Raw genomic sequence first — 16,940 nt, forward strand, 5'->3', positions numbered from 1 at the left:
AATCAGGCGAGGCAACGGGCTGAATGGTGTTGGGTGAGGCCTATCAGCTGCCGGTAGGCGGGTCCCCCAGCAGGGCTGGCGGGGCGGGTGGCCGGTGCACGGCTGTACTGCACGTGGTTACCGGGGCAACTGGCTGCGCTCCCCGGTACTCCGCCTGCAGCAGCGGCATCACCCACAGGGTGGCCGCGGTCTCCCGCAGCACTCTGGAGACACAACAGCGATCACACAGAGAAAGCCAGGCTGCTGTGAGGGGACAGGCGGCCGCGGGCTCTACCGTGCCCGTGCGGTGTGGTACCGGCGGGGGCTGGAGCCACCGGGGCCGCCGCGGGCCGGCGGGGCCAACAGGGGGCGACAAAGCACCGCCCTCCGCCCCGTGCCTGCGCACTGACATCGGCCGCTCGGCGCATGCGCCCCTCCGCCTCCTGCCCTCTCCCACCCTACCGCACCCCCCCGGCGCGGCCCAGCGGCGCTGCGGGCGATGTGGAAGCAGCCCGGGGGCTGCTGAGCGGGCCGAGGCCCGGCGGCCCACGGCGGAGCTGCCAACCGGGCCCGCGGGGTAGGGGCGGGAGCGATCCGGAGCCTCCGCTCGGCCGTGAGGTGAGGGGAGGAGGGGGGCAGGCCCTGAGCGACGCGCGGCTCTGCCAATGGGAGAGCTCGCTTCCAGGCCCCGCCCCGCGGGGCTCTCCCGGCTGCTGATTGGTTGGCGGTGAGGGGCGGGCCCCGTTCTCACCGCCCCGCCCCGGTACGGCGGCCGCGAGGGCGGGGACGGCACCGGGACGGGGGAGGCTGCCCCCTGCTGGCCGCCCCCTGCCGCCTCTCGCCCCGGTCCCGCCCGAACGGCAGCGAGCGACCGGAACCGCTCCCGTAAGAGCCGGGCGGCAGCGGCGGCCCCACGCTGAACGTGCCCCGTGAGGCCGGCCCTGGCGGCCGCGGACTCGCCGGTTTGCGGCCGAGCGAGGGGCTTCGGGGGTGGGAAGGGCTGTGCCCGGTGCAGGGGGTGCGAGGGTGACGCCGCGGTTACCGGCACACCGGGCCCCTCTCGGGGCTGCCGTAACCCTTGGCAACGCCGCTTGCCCGCTTCCGCCGGCCGCCGTTGGGCAACGCCGGCGGAGAGGGGCGGGGGGAGCCGAGCCCTTTAACGGGCGGGGCCGGGGGCGGGGCTGCCTCCGCCTCCGCTGCGCTCCGGGACTGGCGGAGCGCGGCCGGGCCGGCCCGCAGCCACCGCAGCGCCAGAGCCGCCTCCCGTAGCCCGGCCCGGCCCGGCCCGGCCCGCAGCCGCCTGCCCGCAGCCGGTGAGATCCGGGGGTTCCCTGGGGTCCAGGTTGGTTTCCCGGGAAGGGAAGGGGCGGGGGGGGGGATGGCAGCCTGTCCTTGCTGCAGCTCCGATCCGGTGGCCCTGAGTCACGGCAGAAAGGAGCTCGGTTTAACGATGAGCTGCCCGCATTAGCGGCCCGGTGCATCTCGGAGCCATGGCATTAACCGTTTCTTTGCCTCTCTCCTCTGCTCTGCGTGCAAAGGTCAGATGCTCCCATCGGCGGTGCAGAAGAAGAGCGGGGTCGGGAGCTGCTGAGTGCTGATCTGTGCGTGCTCCGGACCATGGACTCATTGAGGGCGCCCCAGGTGTGAAAATGTCCAGCAGCAACCGGGCGTTAGTGATTGACTTTGTGTCCTACAAGCTCTCGCAGAAGGGCCACAGCTGGAGCCAGCTGGAGGAGGAGGATGAGACCAGGACTGACTTTGCAGCCGAGGAGGTGGAGATGGACGGCGTCCTCAACGGGAGCCCCTCCTGGCACCCGCCCGCCAGCCACGTAGTGAACGGAGCCGCCGTGCACCGGAGCAGCCTCCAGGTCCACACCGGGGTTCAGGCGGCCGACGTGAGGCGGGCGCTGAGAGAGGCGGGGGATGAGTTTGAGCTGCGGTACCGGCGGGCGTTCAGCGACCTCACGTCCCAGCTCCACATCACCCCCGGCACTGCGTACCAGAGCTTTGAGCAGGTCGTGAACGAACTCTTCCGCGATGGGGTGAACTGGGGGCGCATCGTGGCTTTCTTCTCCTTCGGAGGAGCCTTGTGTGTGGAGAGCGTTGACAAGGAGATGCGGGTATTGGTGGGACGCATTGTGTCTTGGATGACCACCTACTTGACCGACCACCTAGATCCCTGGATCCAGGAGAATGGCGGATGGGTAAGATCTCCTCCCTGCCTGTGTCCTCCCTCGCTCCGGGCTGGTAGTGGTGCTGGTCAGACCAGCAGTGTTTGTGTTAGCTCATGTCCTAGACCTTGGAGGGACATCAAGGGGCGCCTGGCCTTTCCCTCTGTGCTCTTACCACTCTGCCCCAAGAGGGTCAGTCCGCTGCAGTGGCATAGTTTATGCTCAGATGTGTCCTTCTCCATCCCTGTTTCTTCCCCTTCCTCACTGTATGTTACGTAAAAGACCTGTTCTCCAGGAGCCTCTGGGAACCTCATGTCACCCAAGCTTGTTCTTCAAGCAGGAGCTCTTGGGCATGTTCCTGGTGTCATTTAAGAGCAGGGAGTGGAGCTTCTTCCTCTCCGGGCACTCTGTGTGTGATTTGTTGAGGCAACAGCGACTTCATTCTGGAGACAAGACTTTGGGTTTTGCCATGCTCACACGGAAGGGACCCCCCAGCACTTCCTGGGGGAGGCTGGTGGCTGCTGGGGCCTGAGGTGGGGACAGCCTCCACCCTGGGGAGCTGCTGGACCTGCAGCTGCTTCCCTGCTTGGCAGGGAGCGATGCTCCCAGCTGCCCCAGCAGCAAACCCCGCAGCTCCCTCCCGGTGGTGAGGTATTACCATGAATAAGCATTTCTCCAGGAAGCATTCCTGGGATGCCAGGTCCGGCTGTGCCGTGCTGCTGGGAACGGGAGGTCTGTGACCTACAGATGTCTTCAGTTTTCCTTGTGCTGCTGCATCTCAGCGATTCCCTGCTGCTGTAACCTTTATCGGCGCCCACTGGGGAGAGTTCAGGCTGTCAGGCAGGGAACTGCCTCGCTGGTGAGCTGAGGCCTTCAGCCCTCCTCATCCATCAGCAGGCCTCTGCACCTCGGGAAGGGGCAGGAACCTTGGAGCTCTGCACCCTCCTGATAGAGGAGAGGTGCAGGAGCCCCAGAGAGCTCCCAGCTCCTTGCACCCGGCTGGCCATGCTGGGGACCCCTGGAGAAGGGAGCACCCATGGAAAGGGAGCACCCAGGGAGAAGGAAGCTGTGCATCCAGGGTGCAGGAATTCCAGGAATGTGACTGCCCTGGGGCACTGCCTGGGTGGGGCTGCCCAGGCAGAGGAGTTTCGATTAATAATGGGATGTGGTGCCCATTTCATCGGGCTCTCTGTGGCCTCATCCTGCACATCCCCCTGGCCAAATGCTGAGTTCCTTCCCCCTCCCTTCTGGTTTTGGCTTTTAAAGGCACAGCTTCGGCTTGGCATTGAGCGCTGAGATGGAGGTTTCCGAGGGAGGCTGTTGCTGGTGGTGACGGATTGGGCTGTATCCTGGAGACCCGGCCTTAATGCAATCGGATTTTTTGTAAATGAACTCTCGGGGCGGGGGGGGGGGGATTTAGATTAAATCACTGGTGGAAAATCCCTGCTCCTGCGCTCAGGGAACGGAGCCCCTCCTCCCGCCTCCCCACCCCCCGCCAGGCTCGTCCATTTTTTGTGTGTCTGTCTCTAAATTAATCGTTTGCAGCAAATATTTGCTCACCGGATTGCGGAGGGGTCAGGACTCCTCTTGCTCTGACCCTCCCACCAGCGCTGCCTTTGAAGCTCGCCGTTCCCTCTCTTTCCCACCCAAGGGAACAACCTTGCTCCCTTCTTCTAACCTTGAACGGGGCTTCTGACTGCGCTGCTCAGGCTCTGCTGGTGCCTGAAGGGGACGTGGACGGGGTGGTGAAGGCTGTAGTGGGGAGAATCCACCCCACCACCATAAAACCCCAGCACTGGGCAGCTTGTTTGATGTCTCAGTGGCTTTCCTCTGGGCTGAGGTTTCCCCGTGCCCTTTTGGGGGCAGCTGTGCCACTCCACATGAAGGACAGTGCAGCAGCAGTGGGTCTAAGGGATATCTATCTCATATAAGGGCTCCCGAGTGCCTCACGCGTGGGGATGCTTCCCTTTGCTCTCCCTCGCCTCCAGCTGCAGGCACAAAAGCGGTGGCCTGCTGCCAGCTCTCCCTGCAAGTGCCACCCTGCACTCGCTGTGATGGAGGGTCCCTCTCCTGCCACCCTGTTTGCACAGGGAGCCTGTTTGGTGCCTGGAGCTGTTCGAGCCTGTCCCACGCAAACAAAGCTCTCCCCAGAGGTGCAGCAGGCAGGGCCTGGGAGAGGGATGCAAGTTGTGGCAGGCCCTTGGTTTGTGCTCTGCAGCGCTGCAGCATTGCTCTTCCTGGAAAGCCCCACGGAGAGAGGGAAGGAGCACGGCTGCATCCCGAGTGTTGCACAGCCTGGCTGCGTAGGAAGCGCTTTCATTCCCCACCAGAGGAACAAAGGCGAGCGTAGGATGGCAGCGGGATGCAGGTTGCCTTTGGAGGGGCCTGGTGAGGCTGTTGTGTGCAGGGCTGCAGCGCTTCTCTTGTAAAGGCTGCTTTGAGGCGAGGGGGAAATGGTAAATCTGGCTGTGGGGTGAACGTGGGTGTGTTTTTGTCACGTTTGCTGGCTCTTGGGTTGCCTCCTCTGCAATCTGGCACTGAGAAAACAACCAAGAACAACCCGAGGGGGGCATTTAATAACGGCCAGAAGGGAGCTGCTGCCTCCGTGAGCCATCAGCACCAAAGAGGAGGCTTTTCTGGGGCAGCTGCTTTGGCCAGGACCAGGTCCCGTTGGCTGTGAAGTTCAAACATTGATCCCAGCGGGGATGGGGAATCAGGAGGGGAGAAAATCTGGTGGGGAGGGAGCCCGGCAGGCACAGAGGTACTGACCGTGCTTAATCTGTGTGAGAGGGAAGTGAGCAGTAGCTGCTGCCTGGCTGTGCCCCTCCGGGGGATGAGAGCTTCTCCTTCGAGGCTAAATCAGAGTGGGCTTGAAAGAGGGTGTTCTGTGAGTCTGAGAGGTGGGTCTGTGGACCCAGAGGCAAGAGGCTTCCTGTTTCCATGAATATGATGGGGACCAGCATGAAGGGGCAGTGTCAGGCTGGGGCGGAGAGCAAACAGCATCTTTGTCACCGGTGTGTGACATCTGAATCCCGACAAACTGGGCCTTTCCAACCCAAACTGTTCTAAGATTTTGTATCTTTTACATTTTCTTCTTGAATGATAGGAAATGACTCAGCCTGTGTCATACGACAGCACAGCTGGGATTGCATCCTGGGTTCCTGCTCCAGCCTCCTCAATGGTTTCAGGTTGAGAGCCAGCCTTTGGTTCTCAGCTCTCTTCTCTGCCCAGGTATCCCGCACAAGCCTTCCCTGCAGCCACCACATTACCTGGGTGACCCCAGGTGCTCCAGGATCCTCGCATCATCTCAGTCCAAGCTTTTTGGGCAGTGCGGGCTGAGCACAGGTTTGAATTGTGCTGCTGTTGTGCCCCAAGCTTACAGCCTGGATCCTTGCAGCTGGGATGATGCCCCCATTGTCATCACCTGCTTGGGATGAAAAGAGCACTGTCCTCCTGCCAGCCTTGTCCCATTGCAGGACCGGGGATCCCTCCCTGGCCATGGGAACTGGCAGGGCCTTGGCTCGTGCTGGCCCCTGGCACGGCTCTCCCAGGTAGCTCTGTCCTCACTGGAGGCTGCTCTGGCCTGAGCCTGCAGATCCCTGGCAGCTCCTCACCCTGCCTGCGACCTGGGAGGCTTTTCTGCAGCGCTCTCCAGGAAATGCCATTGGAATGACTTCCACTGCAGCTTCCTGCCCGGCCCGCAGCAGCATTCCTGCTGCTGGAGGCGAGTTTCAGAGCTCTGCTCCTCGCCCTGCTCGCTCGGTTCTCCTTCGCTGGGGCCCTGCCCTGCTTTTTCCTCGCTGCCTCTGGCTGCGCGGTGCAGTTTGATTCCGTCCCTTAGATCTGTGATCAGAGCGAGGGCCTGCGAAGCAAAGCCCCAGAGCCCGTCCGAGCCTCAGAGCAGCCCACTTAACCCCGTGCTCTTCCAGCAGAAGGGATTGTGTTTCCTTCCCTCCCAGGGGAGCCGCTGGGAACTGGGATTTGTAAAGCACTCCGAGGTTCTTTAATCCGGAGGATGGAGTGTCATGTAAAAAAAGACCTGTGAAATAATTAACAGAGTGTTTGGTGCTGCTCTGTGTTCACAGCTGCTCCTGCTAATGTCAGGCTTCCCCATCACCCCGCTGCTCTCTGAAGCAGGCTCTGCATCCCCCTGCGCGCTGCCTGGGCTCTCTGCCGCTTCAGAACCAGTTGGGTGTCCCACCACAGCACAAGCACAGGGAGCAACGGGCTCTTTTCCCCTGTGGAAGCTGCAGCTTTCGGTGGGGTTTTGGGGTGCTGCAGCTGATGGAGCTCCTGTGTGATCTCTGATGTGGTTTTACCCCGGGAGCAGCAGGCTGAGCGGTGCTCCAAGGCCTTTGCTGGAGCTCCTCTCCTTTGTTGTGTACCCGGCTGAAGGCACGGTCCCACCTCGACGTTACAGGGAGCATTTCTGAAGCAGCTCTTTCCCCACTAGCTGTAGTGCTGGAGTATTCCCAGGAGGAGCTGGGGGAAGGGAAGCGGTGGGTATCAGTTGTGGAAGTGTTGCAGACCTGCTGAACCGCGAGGTGAGGGATTAGCAATGGGGCAGGAAGGGGCTGGGGGAGCTGCTCCCTCCCCACCAGTGACCCCGATAGCAGAGGGGCTTTGACCTGCTGCTGGCTGATTCATGGGTGAAGGAATGCTCTGCTCTGGGGTGGCTCTGCCTTGGGACGGCAGGAAGCAGCCACACTCCTCCTCCCCACTCCCGGAGGTTACCCTGAAACACTATTGTTCTGAGCAACTAAAGATTAACACGGATCATGAAAGGCATGAAAGGGAAGCGGCTCCCTCAGTGCCAGGGCACTCCTTGCTTCACTGCCCTGGCCTTGGACAGGGAAACTGTTCCTCCTCCCTGCTCCTCACCTGAGGGGTGTTTGGCGCAAGCTCTCTCCACAGTCCCGCTCCCAATCACCCTTGGGATGCCAAGGGATTGAATCAGGGGCTGTGCTTTGTGCTTCCCGCAGTGCACCGTGGAGGGGACACCGGGGCTCTGCCGCTCGCACCGGGCTGTGCCTGGGGACGAGGGTGACTCTTGGCCACGGGCCCGGCGGGGTGAGGGTGCGGAGCCGTTGGCAGATGGCTGCACATGGGTTCACCGGGGCGCAGGTGTGGCTTTGGGAAGCTGCCTTCTAAGAGAGACATCAGTTTTGAACCCAGGAGGCTGGGGGGGGCTGAGCTGCGGCTCCGCGCGCCGGGGAGCTGTGACCTACTTGTGCTCTGGAAACGCTCGAGTTCTCCATGCATAGTTGGGTGTTTTGCTTCTTTTCTCCTCATGTTTAATTGAGTTACAAGAAAGAAGGATCCGAGGGCTGAGCAGCACCGGGGACGAGAGGCATGGCTGCGGGCAGGCCCGCCGGCCGCAGCTCCTGCGGGCAGGAAGCATCGCTCCAGCCGCCCGTGTCTTCCCTCGGACACGTGCTCACGTGTACCAGCCCAGTGCTGTCTCTCAGGATCTCTTTAATGGGAAACCCAGTGCACTCATTGCTGCTGCTGCTGCCTCCAGGGGAGCGAGGGAGGGAGGAGCGGGATTCAGAGCGTCAACCAGAGAGGCCACAGGGACTCTTTGAACACTGCTGTAACTGCTCTGCCTCCCCTCTGCTACGGCGAGCGGGGTGAGCGCGGTGCTTCAGGAGGCTTTGGGATGGTTGTTCTCTCAGCCAACACTCGCATTCACACTGCGAGCCCAAGGCAGGGTAATAGGCTGTATCTGCAAAGGGGAAGTGCAATTCCCTTGGGGAGAGCTGCTTGAATTTATTGCATTATCCTCCTTCCTGCTCAAGCTCGTGTTTGAGCTGTGTCTGCAGACGCAGTTCTGACTTAAGTACATCCAATTAGTAGCTGGCTTCTGGCAGCAGCATCCTGCTGGGGGACATGAGCCCTGGAGATGAGGAGCATCCAGTGGGAGCAGGGCCGGGCTCAGCCGTTCTGCTCCTGAGCCGGGATGGACCCGGAGCTCCCTGGTCCTGAGCTCAGGGGGGAAGCGAGGCAAGAACAAAGAGCAGGCAGGTCCTCCCTGTCCCCAGGGGTGCTTAGGACTGAAACCAAGCACTCCAAAACGTGACAGCGGGGCAGCAGAGAGGGCCAGGGGCAGGAGCTGCTCATAGGTGTAAGAGGGGTGACAGGCAGAGCTGTGCAGGGACCTGCTGGGGGTAGGACTGTGCCTGAAGGGAGGGAGCTGCTGCTTCCTGAAGGAGCATGGAAGGGTTTTCCTTCTGCAGGAGGGCAAAGGGCTCTTTAGGAAGCTCAGAGAAGAGGCCTGGGCTGGCACGGCGCTGGTTGGGGTTGAATGCAGCTGGTGCCACGCTCAGGTGGATCAGCACAGCTGCGTGCATCACTTCGTTAGTTCTCCACACAATACCAGTCCCATCTGCACCTCAGGCTGGTTCGGGCCATCACTGGGGCTGAGGAAGGCTGGGGCCAGCACGAGTGCTGTGCAGGGCTGTGCCAGTGTGTGCCATTGCTCTGTGTGTGTGACCCGTGGTGAGCTGGCTCCGGCTTTGGGCTGGGTGTGTGTGTGTGGGCCTGGGTAGTGGCTGGGTGACACACGACTTACGTATGGAGACAATGAGCTCTTGCTACCTGTAAACCAGCCATAATAGTGGTCCAAGTGCTTCCATCCTGTAATGACATGGCTCACCAGTGTGCTAAACTTGCTGGAGAGCTAATACCTTTTATTAGAGCAACTGACCTCATTTAGAAGCTTCCAGTGCACCAGCCAGTGATTACTGCGTGCAACAACACGTATGGAGGAGCCCAGGGCAGGGCACAAAGTCTCCTTCTCGTGCTGCGTCCCTCTCTCCAGCCTTTGCTGCATCAGCTGCTGCCTCCGCTGCTTCCTGCCCTCCAGGAGTTTGCCAAAAGGGACTTGGTGGCTTGAATCATTTGAGATTTCATGTGGACTAACAGGAAGTGAAAACAGAATGGGGACATCTTCGTCCTCTTCCTGCACCTCCACCCTTTCCCCTTTTTCATTCAAGTGGCGTGGAAGAATTACAGCAGCCTCGTGAGGGACTGAAGTGGGAAGCGGGGAGGCTGCTCCGGGGTGCATGAGGATGAATGGCTCGAGGTGGGAGAGCCCGGCGGGACGGGACCCGTGTCCTCCGGGGCCTGTCCCTGCGCCTCGCCTCGCTCCCTCAGGCTCTGGTCACGGTGCTGTTCCCCGCAGGGTGGGTTTGGATCAGGCTCCTGGTGCTGTTAAGGACCAGGAAGCGGTGTTTGCACCACAGCTCAGCCCCTGGCTGGGAGGGAACGTGGCCCCACGCAGGCACATCACGTCCCCGCGGCGCAGGTTCCCCTGTGGTTACCCAAGGGCGCATTGCACAGGAGCCGGTGACGTCCGGGAGCCGCGGTGACAAGGTGAAAATGGAGCCGTGTGCCGGGGAGCAGGGACCCTGCCGAGGTGCCTGTGCCCGCTGCGGCGAGCAGATAACCATGAAATGAAAGCCTGAGCCCTCCCCTGCCCCCCTCGCACAAAGGCTCTGCTGCGGGGCTCAGACACCATCTGTCCGGTGGGGAGAAGCAGCAGAGAGACCGTCTTTCCTGGGACCATTCCACTTAATGCCCTTTGGAAAACAATCCCATTCCCAGCAGGTGCTAATCTCTTGAGTGGATCCGGCTCAGCTCATGTGTTCTTTGTCCCGCAGCCGCGCCGCTGCCGAGCGTGCCCAATCCCGGTGCTTCCGCACCTTTGGGAGCCCTCAGCCCCATTAGTTCTGGGAGAAACACTGATGAAAGATGGATGCAAGTGGATTAGTCACTGGCACCGGCTCCGGCTGGAACGCACATGAATGTTTCAGGAGGTTTCTGGAAGGGAGAGCGCCAATTCCCGGCTCTCCGTGTCGTGCTGCGCGCAGCGGCTCCCGGGGCAGGGACGGGGGTCAGAGCTGTCACTCTCACCCCTTTCATGTGCTTGGGAAACGCTGGAATCGCGCTGAATGGAGCGGGGTTAGTGCAGGTTCCCTGGCGCTGGTGATGGAACCAGTTTGACAGGAGCTGCCGCGGCGAGGATTAGGGCTGGAATGTGCGAGTGAGGGCTTGGTTCTGCTTGGAAAAGAGCTGGCTCTGGCCCTCGCCAGGCAGAAAGCCCGCAGGTTTGTCGGGCTGAGGCCCCCAGAACAGCCTCCATCCCTGATGGCGAGGGGCTTGGCCAGCCAGGAGGAGAGCAAGGCAGGGATGTGCTTGCTCTGTTAACCCCTTCGTGTTTCTGGCTGCATCCCTCAGCATTGCCAGCCCCCCTCAATGCAGAGCCCTGGAGCTTGGGCTGGGGCAGCACCCAGCAGCATCCGCAGCACCCCAACACTGTTCCCAGGGCAGGAGATGCAGGAGATGCAGCAGGCGGGTGGCATTCCCTGCCATTGTCATGGAGATCAGCAGCTGCTTCCCTGGAGGTCACTATTTGCATAACAGTTAGAGCTGGGTCTCTGGAGCATTTGCACCTGCACTGTGCTGTCCCCAGAGCCCCTTCATGTCCCCACGTCCCCAGAGCATCTTCCCCTCCCCATTCGGAGCCTGCCCAGGGTTCTGATGGGGATCAGGGTGGGGATCTGGGGAGGCTCCGAGGCCTCTGCCTGGGATGGCAGGTTTCCATAGGCATGCTCCCAATACTGCAGGCAGGGCTGCATGATGGTGCGGGCACCCTCCTGTCCCTGCTGCCCTCCCTTCAGGCCTGGGCTTCAGACAGCACCGAGGGTGATGGGGACAAGCATTGGTGTCAGGGCGGAGGGAGGACCCCCAGGATGTCCCTTCCACTTCCATAGCACAAAGGGCCCCACTGAGCTGTGCTTACGGGATCCTCATAGCGGCCTTTGGGAATCCTTTTGTTTGCTTTCTTTCCTGGAGCATCATCTCCTTTCCCCCCTGTTGCAGCTCCGGGTTCACATATGCCAGTCCCACGCGGAGAGCTGGCAGGCTGCAGGGGCTTGGGGAGCAGGCTGCTCCATGCAGGGCTTTGTGTGCTCTGTGCCGAGCTCCTGCCTTGCTTTTTCCACGCTTGGGGCACTGCTCAGCACAAAACTGTTCCCAGCATCCCATTAACAAATGGCTGGTCATGCAGGGGAGCGCTCCTGGCTGGAGAGCAGTGTTAGACCCCTCAGCAGGAGCACAGCTGCAGTCACAGCAAAGGTGGAACAGCATCAGCCTTGTTTGCAAGTGAAACGTTGCCTCGTGGTGAGTGCTGGGCTGGGAGGCAGATGCTGCGGCTCAGGCAGCTCTAGGGCAAGCGCTTAACTTCCTGCACCTCCGTTGGTGCGGGTGGGAACAATCCTGCTGTATCCCACGGGGGGGTTCTGATAAAACACGTTGGGCTCCGTGGGTGGGAGAGGCTCCTGTGTGTGCTGAGCTGGTTCCTGTGCCTGTCCCCAGGGCTGTGTTATTGGGGCTGGGGGAGCTCTGTCGCTCCTGGGGTCAGTCTCTGGGCTGAAGCTGATGCCGTTGTGAAGAGCCTTACAAGGGCCTGTAGGGACAGGCCAAGGGGAATGGCTTGAACCTGCCCGAGGGGAGACTGAGATGAGCTCTGAGGCAGAAGCTCTTCCCTGTGAGGGTGCTGAGGCGCTGGCACAGGGTGCCCAGAGAAGCTGTGGCTGCCCCATCCCTGGCAGTGCTCAAGGCCAGGTTGGACACAGGGGCTTGGAGCAAGCTGCTCCAGTGAAAGGTGTCCCTGGATGGAACTGGATGCGCTTTAAGGTCCCTTCCAACCCAAACCATTCTATGAATAGTCCCAGTAGAGCCCATATCTGCCCTTTCCGCTCTGCCCCTGGCTCACAAGAGACAGACAATGTTCATTGCAACATCTGCTTCCTCCGTGGGTCAGTGTCACTGAATCCTCTTTCCCCAAGTGTTGGTGAAGGAGGAACCTGCTCTGCTCTCCCTTAATGGGATCCAGCAACGGTTCCCCCTCCACTCAGCTGGGGAAGCTCTTGGGCAGCGCTGGTGAATGAAAGCAGCTGAACCTCGGGGGGGGGGGGGGGGCTGAACCGTTGGGTTTCCCTTCCCCTTTCCAGGATGTGAGCGCCGGCTCAGCCGCACCTCGTGCTCGTGAGAGCACTTTGGGTCAGAGCTCTCCCCAACGCCGCAGCCTTGTCACTGGAGCTGCTGCGTCCCCCCGGTGCTGGGCTGCCTTCTGGGGCACTGCAGGTGTCACAGAGCCTCGGGCACTGCAGAACCTCCCTGCCCAGCTCTGCAGGGTCCTGGGCACTGCTGGAGCCTGATCTCCAGCTTCTCTGTCCCTGCACGCAGCAGAAGCATCCGCAGGGACCCCCTTCCCCAGTGAGCTCTGGTTTAGGCTCCAGCGAGGAAACTCCTTCCCCAGTGCTGGGGCGGGTGGGAGGCAAAGCCAGGGGAAGCCTTTACGTAGACATCACACTGCTTCCTCATTGCCTGGCCCCGAGCATCCTCCTCTTGGACAGTGGGGAAGGGGATGTGACGGGTGTTTGGTGGTGGAACAGCCTGTCCTGTGCTGTGCTGTTGGGCCATGTCCTGTCCTGTCCTGTGCTGTGCTGTTGGGTCATGTCCTGCCCTGTCCTGTGCTGTGCTGTTGGGTCATGTCCTGTCCTGTCCTGTGCTGTCCTCCGGGTGGAAGGGATGACGGGTGAGCAGGGTGGGCAAGTGGGACCCTGCGGTGATGTTTGGACCCTGCGGTGATGTTGGGACCCTGCGGTGATGTTGGGACCCTGCGGTGATGTTTGGACCCTGCGGTGATGTTGGGACCCTGCGGTGATGTTTGGACCCTGCGGTGCCGTTGGGACCCTGCGGTGATGTTTGGACCCTGCGGTGCCGTTGGGACCCTGCGGTGCTGTTGCTACCAGAGTCCTTGTGATCGACTCAGGAATTCCAAGTATTTCCTCTCAGATAAAGGTGACTGGGGGAGACCAGAAATATCCGGACGTGTCTGGGCAAGCCTGAGATCCCAGCACCGAGCCCAGCACCGAGCCCAGCCCCGGGAGGGCAGGATCGGTGCTGGGAGTCCTGAGCTTCAGGTGCAGGGCCCGGGGCCGTGTGGGAACCGAGCAAGCTGCCGTTCCCTAACCTTCAACCCGCTCCCGGGACGGAAGGGAGGCCGCTGCTGCCTGCTTTCCCACTGCCCCTGCTCTGGGATCGCCATTCCCAGGGCTCCCATCTGGGATCGCGGTCGTGCCGGGGCTCCTGAGGGAGGGCACTGCTCCCCCCGTGCAGGTCCCTGCAGCCCCAGCTGCATCCCAGCATCTGCTGCTCCCTTCCCCGGGGGAAGGAGAGGGATTCGCATCCCCTCCCTGCTCTCCTCCGCCTGGAGCAGCCGATAGCTCCCGCTGCCCCCTCTGCATTTATCTCTTGCTCAGCAAACGCTTCCTTTTCTGAGAAGCAAGGCCCCAAAACTCACTTCTCGGAAGCGCCTTTCCCCCCCCCCCGCTCCTGGCACACACCATGGGAGGCAGCAGCCGCTGCCAGCTGCCTCGGGGGCCCTCTCCTGGTGCCTGCCTGGATGCCCCTTCCTTCCTTCCTTCCACCTCTGCAGCCGGCCTGGGCACGATGGGGCCGTTCCCGTTGCTGGGACTGACCCTCGGTGGGGCTGACCCTCGTGAATCCTTGATAATCCTTCATGAAGCCGTAACAAGTGGCTTTTCCTGGGCGAAAAGGAGGGCGCAGCCTCCCCCTTGGTCCTCCCTGGGTGGCCCCTGTGTGTGAGCCTTGGCCTGCCCGCCCCGGGGTGCTGTGCAGCACCCCCAGCCTGGTGGGAAGGGAGCTCCTGCCACACTGTGGAGCCATGGGGATGGTGTCACGGCCCTGCAGAGGGCTCGGGGGGAGCAGTGATGTGCCCTGGGGTGAGTTAGTGAAGTCCCTGTGCTCCCAGCACCCTGCCCAACCTCTACTGATACCTACTCACGGTCGAGGGGGGTATTGAGATGCTGGAGATGGTGCTTGGGGGGCAGAGGTGGTGCTGAGGTGCAGGGACAGTTGTTCAGGTACCTAATCCCCTGTGGCAGGAGGCCTGTGGCCAAGAAGAGGGGCACATCCTGCTCCCTTTGAGCAGCCTTGTGTGTTGCACACCTTGCTGTCAAAAGCTGTGTGTTTGTGGCGGGGTGAGGAGGTAAGCGCATGCTGTGACCATGCTGGGGCTGTTTTGGAGGAGCCAGAGCACTGATACCCTCTGTCCATGAGTGATGGAGAGGCACTTGCCTAAAGAGACTCTCGATCCCTGATGTGATCCAGGAACTGAAGCCCTGCAGGTTCTGTGGCAGCGACTGCAGCTCTTTGTGGGCTCTGGGCAGGTATGGGAGGCAGTTTCAGGCAGGGGTAGCAGAGCAGGCAGGGATGCTGACGGAGCAGGCAGGGACTGCAGAGCAGGCAGTGATGCTGCCAGAGCAGGCAGGGATGGCAGAGCAGGCAGGGATGCTGCCAGAGCAGGCAGGGATGCTGCCAGAGTAGGCAGGGATGGCAGAGCAGGCAGTGATGCTGCCAGAGCAGGCAGGGACTGCAGAGCAGGCAGTGATGGCAGAGCAGGCAGGGATGCTGCCAGAGCAGGCAGGGATGCTGCCAGAGTAGGCAGGGATGGCAGAGCAGGCAGTGATGCTGCCAGAGCAGGCAGTGATGCTGCCAGAGCAGGCAGGGACTGCAGAGCAGGCAGGGATGGCAGAGCAGGCAGGGATGCTGCCAGAGCAGGCAGGGATGCTGCCAGAGTAGGCAGGGATGGCAGAGCAGGCAGTGATGCTGCCAGAGCAGGCAGGGATGCTGCCAGAGCAGGCAGTGATGCTGCCAGAGCAGGCAGGGATGCTGCCAGAGCAGGCAGTGATGCTGCCAGAGCAGGCAGGGATGCTGCCAGAGCAGGCAGGGATGATGCCAGAGCAGGCAGGGATGGCAGAGCAGGCAGGGATGGCAGAGCAGGCAGGGATGCTGCCAGAGCAGGCAGTGATGCTGCTCCTGCCTCGGGGAGGCCGTGGTGAGTCGTGACAGGAGCGCAGCCTCAGCCGGGCTTATCTGTGCTTCCCCAGAGCTGCCGGGTTACTGGAACTGCTCTCACTTATCAGGGAGCAGGGACCTCGCTGGGAACATGGGCTCGAGGTGCGACAATGGCGAGCTCCTGCTGACGCCAGCCCGGGCCCGGAGCCTGGAGCTCAGCTCCAGCTCCTCCAGCCCCGGGGCTCCTGCTCGGCCCTGATAACCCCGGGGGCAAAGGCCCCTGCGCATGGACCCCTCCTTCCCTGGGGACCCGAGCAGCCACTGACCGGTGATGCAGGGTCCCCAGCTGAGCAGAGGCTGGCTCCGTGCCACGGGTGCCGCATGGGCGCAGGGGCAGGCGCGCTCTCTGATGCTCTTCTCTGCCCTCCATCACCCCCAGTCCAGGCCATGCCACGTGTCCAGCGCTGTCACCCCTCAGGGACAGGGGCTGTGGCTCCATCCTGTGCAGTGCCTCTGCTGGGATGTGCCCGGCTCTTGCTGGTGCTGGAGGTGAGGGGCTGGAGGCGGCCGGCTCGGACGAGCCGGGCTGGAGTGGCTGCATTCCTGGCCAGGCCTCCTGCTTGGCCGCTGACCCCAAGGGGAAGGCAGCAGTTTGGTGACCCAGTGCCTGCCTTTGCCACAGGGCTTCCTGAAATCCAGAGCAACCGGTGCCGGCCGGGATGTGGCAGTGCTGGCGGTGATGGGAGCCTCCACTTGGATGCAAAAGGGATGAACCCTGTGGGCTCCTGCCCCATCCGTGGGCACCAGCCCTGCTGCAGCTCCGCAAGCCTTGGCCATGGGCTAAAGCCCGGTGTCGTCCTGCTGCAGTGATTTCTACCCCACTTTGATGCTAATATTAGCGAGCCCGCAGCACGTGATGGATGCAGCATCTCCCGCCCTGCCCGCGTGGTGCTCTCCTTGCCAATCCTTCCTGGCATCCCCTTCTCCCGTCACTGATCCTGTGCTTCCCCATCGCGCTCTGTGCGTGACTCAGAGCAGGGAAGCACGCACGGCATCTGTCACCTTCCTGCTCCCCACCACCGCCTTCCGCCCCATGCCACGGTGGGGCCCAGGGATGGCCCCTGCTCCGCTCCCTGCCCTCTGCTCACCGCCTCCCTCTTCCCGCAGGAGCGCTTTGTGGACCTCTACGGGAACGATGCTGCTGCCGAGGTGAGGAAGGGCCAAGAGACCTTCAACAAATGGCTCCTGACCGGGGCCACGGTGGCCGGGGTGCTCCTGCTGGGATCCCTGCTGAGCCGCAAGTGAGCCGGCCCCACCGCGGCCCCCCCCAGCCACTACACTCCTCCCAAGCACCGAGCCCTGTGGGGGGCACCCCCCACGCCGCAGCTCCTTTCTCGTAGCCCCCCCCCCCCCCCTCCTCATCCCTCCCGTTGTGTTTTAAAGGCGCTGAGGCCACGGCAGCACTTCAGCCACCAGCTCCCACGCTGGGGGGACCCGGGCGGGTTGAAGGGGGGGGTGCAGAAGGTGCCCCCTCCCCGCAGGGTCCTCCAGGTCACTTGGAAGAGAATAAAACAGACTTATTTTTGCATGTGTGAGTGCGTGCGTGTGTGTAGATGTGTCACTAACGTAAGGTGCCCCAGCCAGAGCGAGGGTCGAGGCTCCCTGCTCCCGTGTCAGGCCCTGGGAAGAGGCAGGGCTGCCGTGGAGCATCCCTGCAGCATCCCGGTCCCGTCCCTGCTTCCTCCAGGCAGAGCTCATCCCTGTGCTGAGGGGAGTGAGGAGGAAGAGGCAGAGAGGCTGGAGGCAGCGAGCTCTGCCCTCACATCAGCCCCTTTCTCCCCAGGCACCAGCTGCTGGGAGCTGATCTCAGTGAGGACGGAGTTTGAGGCTGTGCCCCGTTGA

The 16,940-nt window shown here is 62.2% G+C and overlaps 1 protein-coding gene across 4 annotated transcripts; it reads left to right on the plus strand.

The window, feature by feature from the left end:
* Positions 1-725: 725 nt before the first annotated feature.
* On the plus strand, positions 726-16,447 carry BCL2L1 (BCL2 like 1). 4 transcript variants are annotated; one of them, XM_061441260.1, is made up of 3 exons: positions 726-864; positions 1,518-2,183; positions 16,206-16,447. In XM_061441260.1, exons 2-3 carry the CDS (start codon positions 1,629-1,631, stop codon positions 16,341-16,343), a joined length of 693 nt encoding a protein of 230 aa, XP_061297244.1. In that variant the 5' UTR covers positions 726-864; positions 1,518-1,628; the 3' UTR covers positions 16,344-16,447. The 4 variants fall into 4 exon arrangements, with proteins under 4 accessions (XP_061297244.1, XP_061297245.1, XP_061297243.1 ...); XM_061441261.1 differs by lacking the exon at positions 726-864 and adding an exon at positions 1,137-1,292; XM_061441259.1 differs by lacking the exon at positions 726-864 and adding an exon at positions 1,165-1,321.
* The last annotated feature ends 493 nt before the right edge of the window (positions 16,448-16,940 follow it).

This window comes from Pezoporus flaviventris, unplaced genomic scaffold, assembly GCF_033815535.1.
Source record: "Pezoporus flaviventris isolate CSIRO_AGI_PZ_B2104156 unplaced genomic scaffold, CSIRO_AGI_Pfla_v1 ptg000213l, whole genome shotgun sequence".
NCBI classification, from domain to species: domain Eukaryota; kingdom Metazoa; phylum Chordata; class Aves; order Psittaciformes; family Psittacidae; genus Pezoporus; species Pezoporus flaviventris.

Excerpts from the sequence above, each read along its gene's own strand:
- BCL2L1 (XM_061441260.1), top strand. The coding sequence starts at position 1,629 with ATGTCCAGCAGCAACCGGGCGTTAGTGATTGACTTTGTGTCCTACAAG. Across the intron at positions 2,184-16,205 it reads TCCAGGAGAATGGCGGATGG|GAGCGCTTTGTGGACCTCTA; the intron begins GTAAGATCTCCT and ends CTCTTCCCGCAG.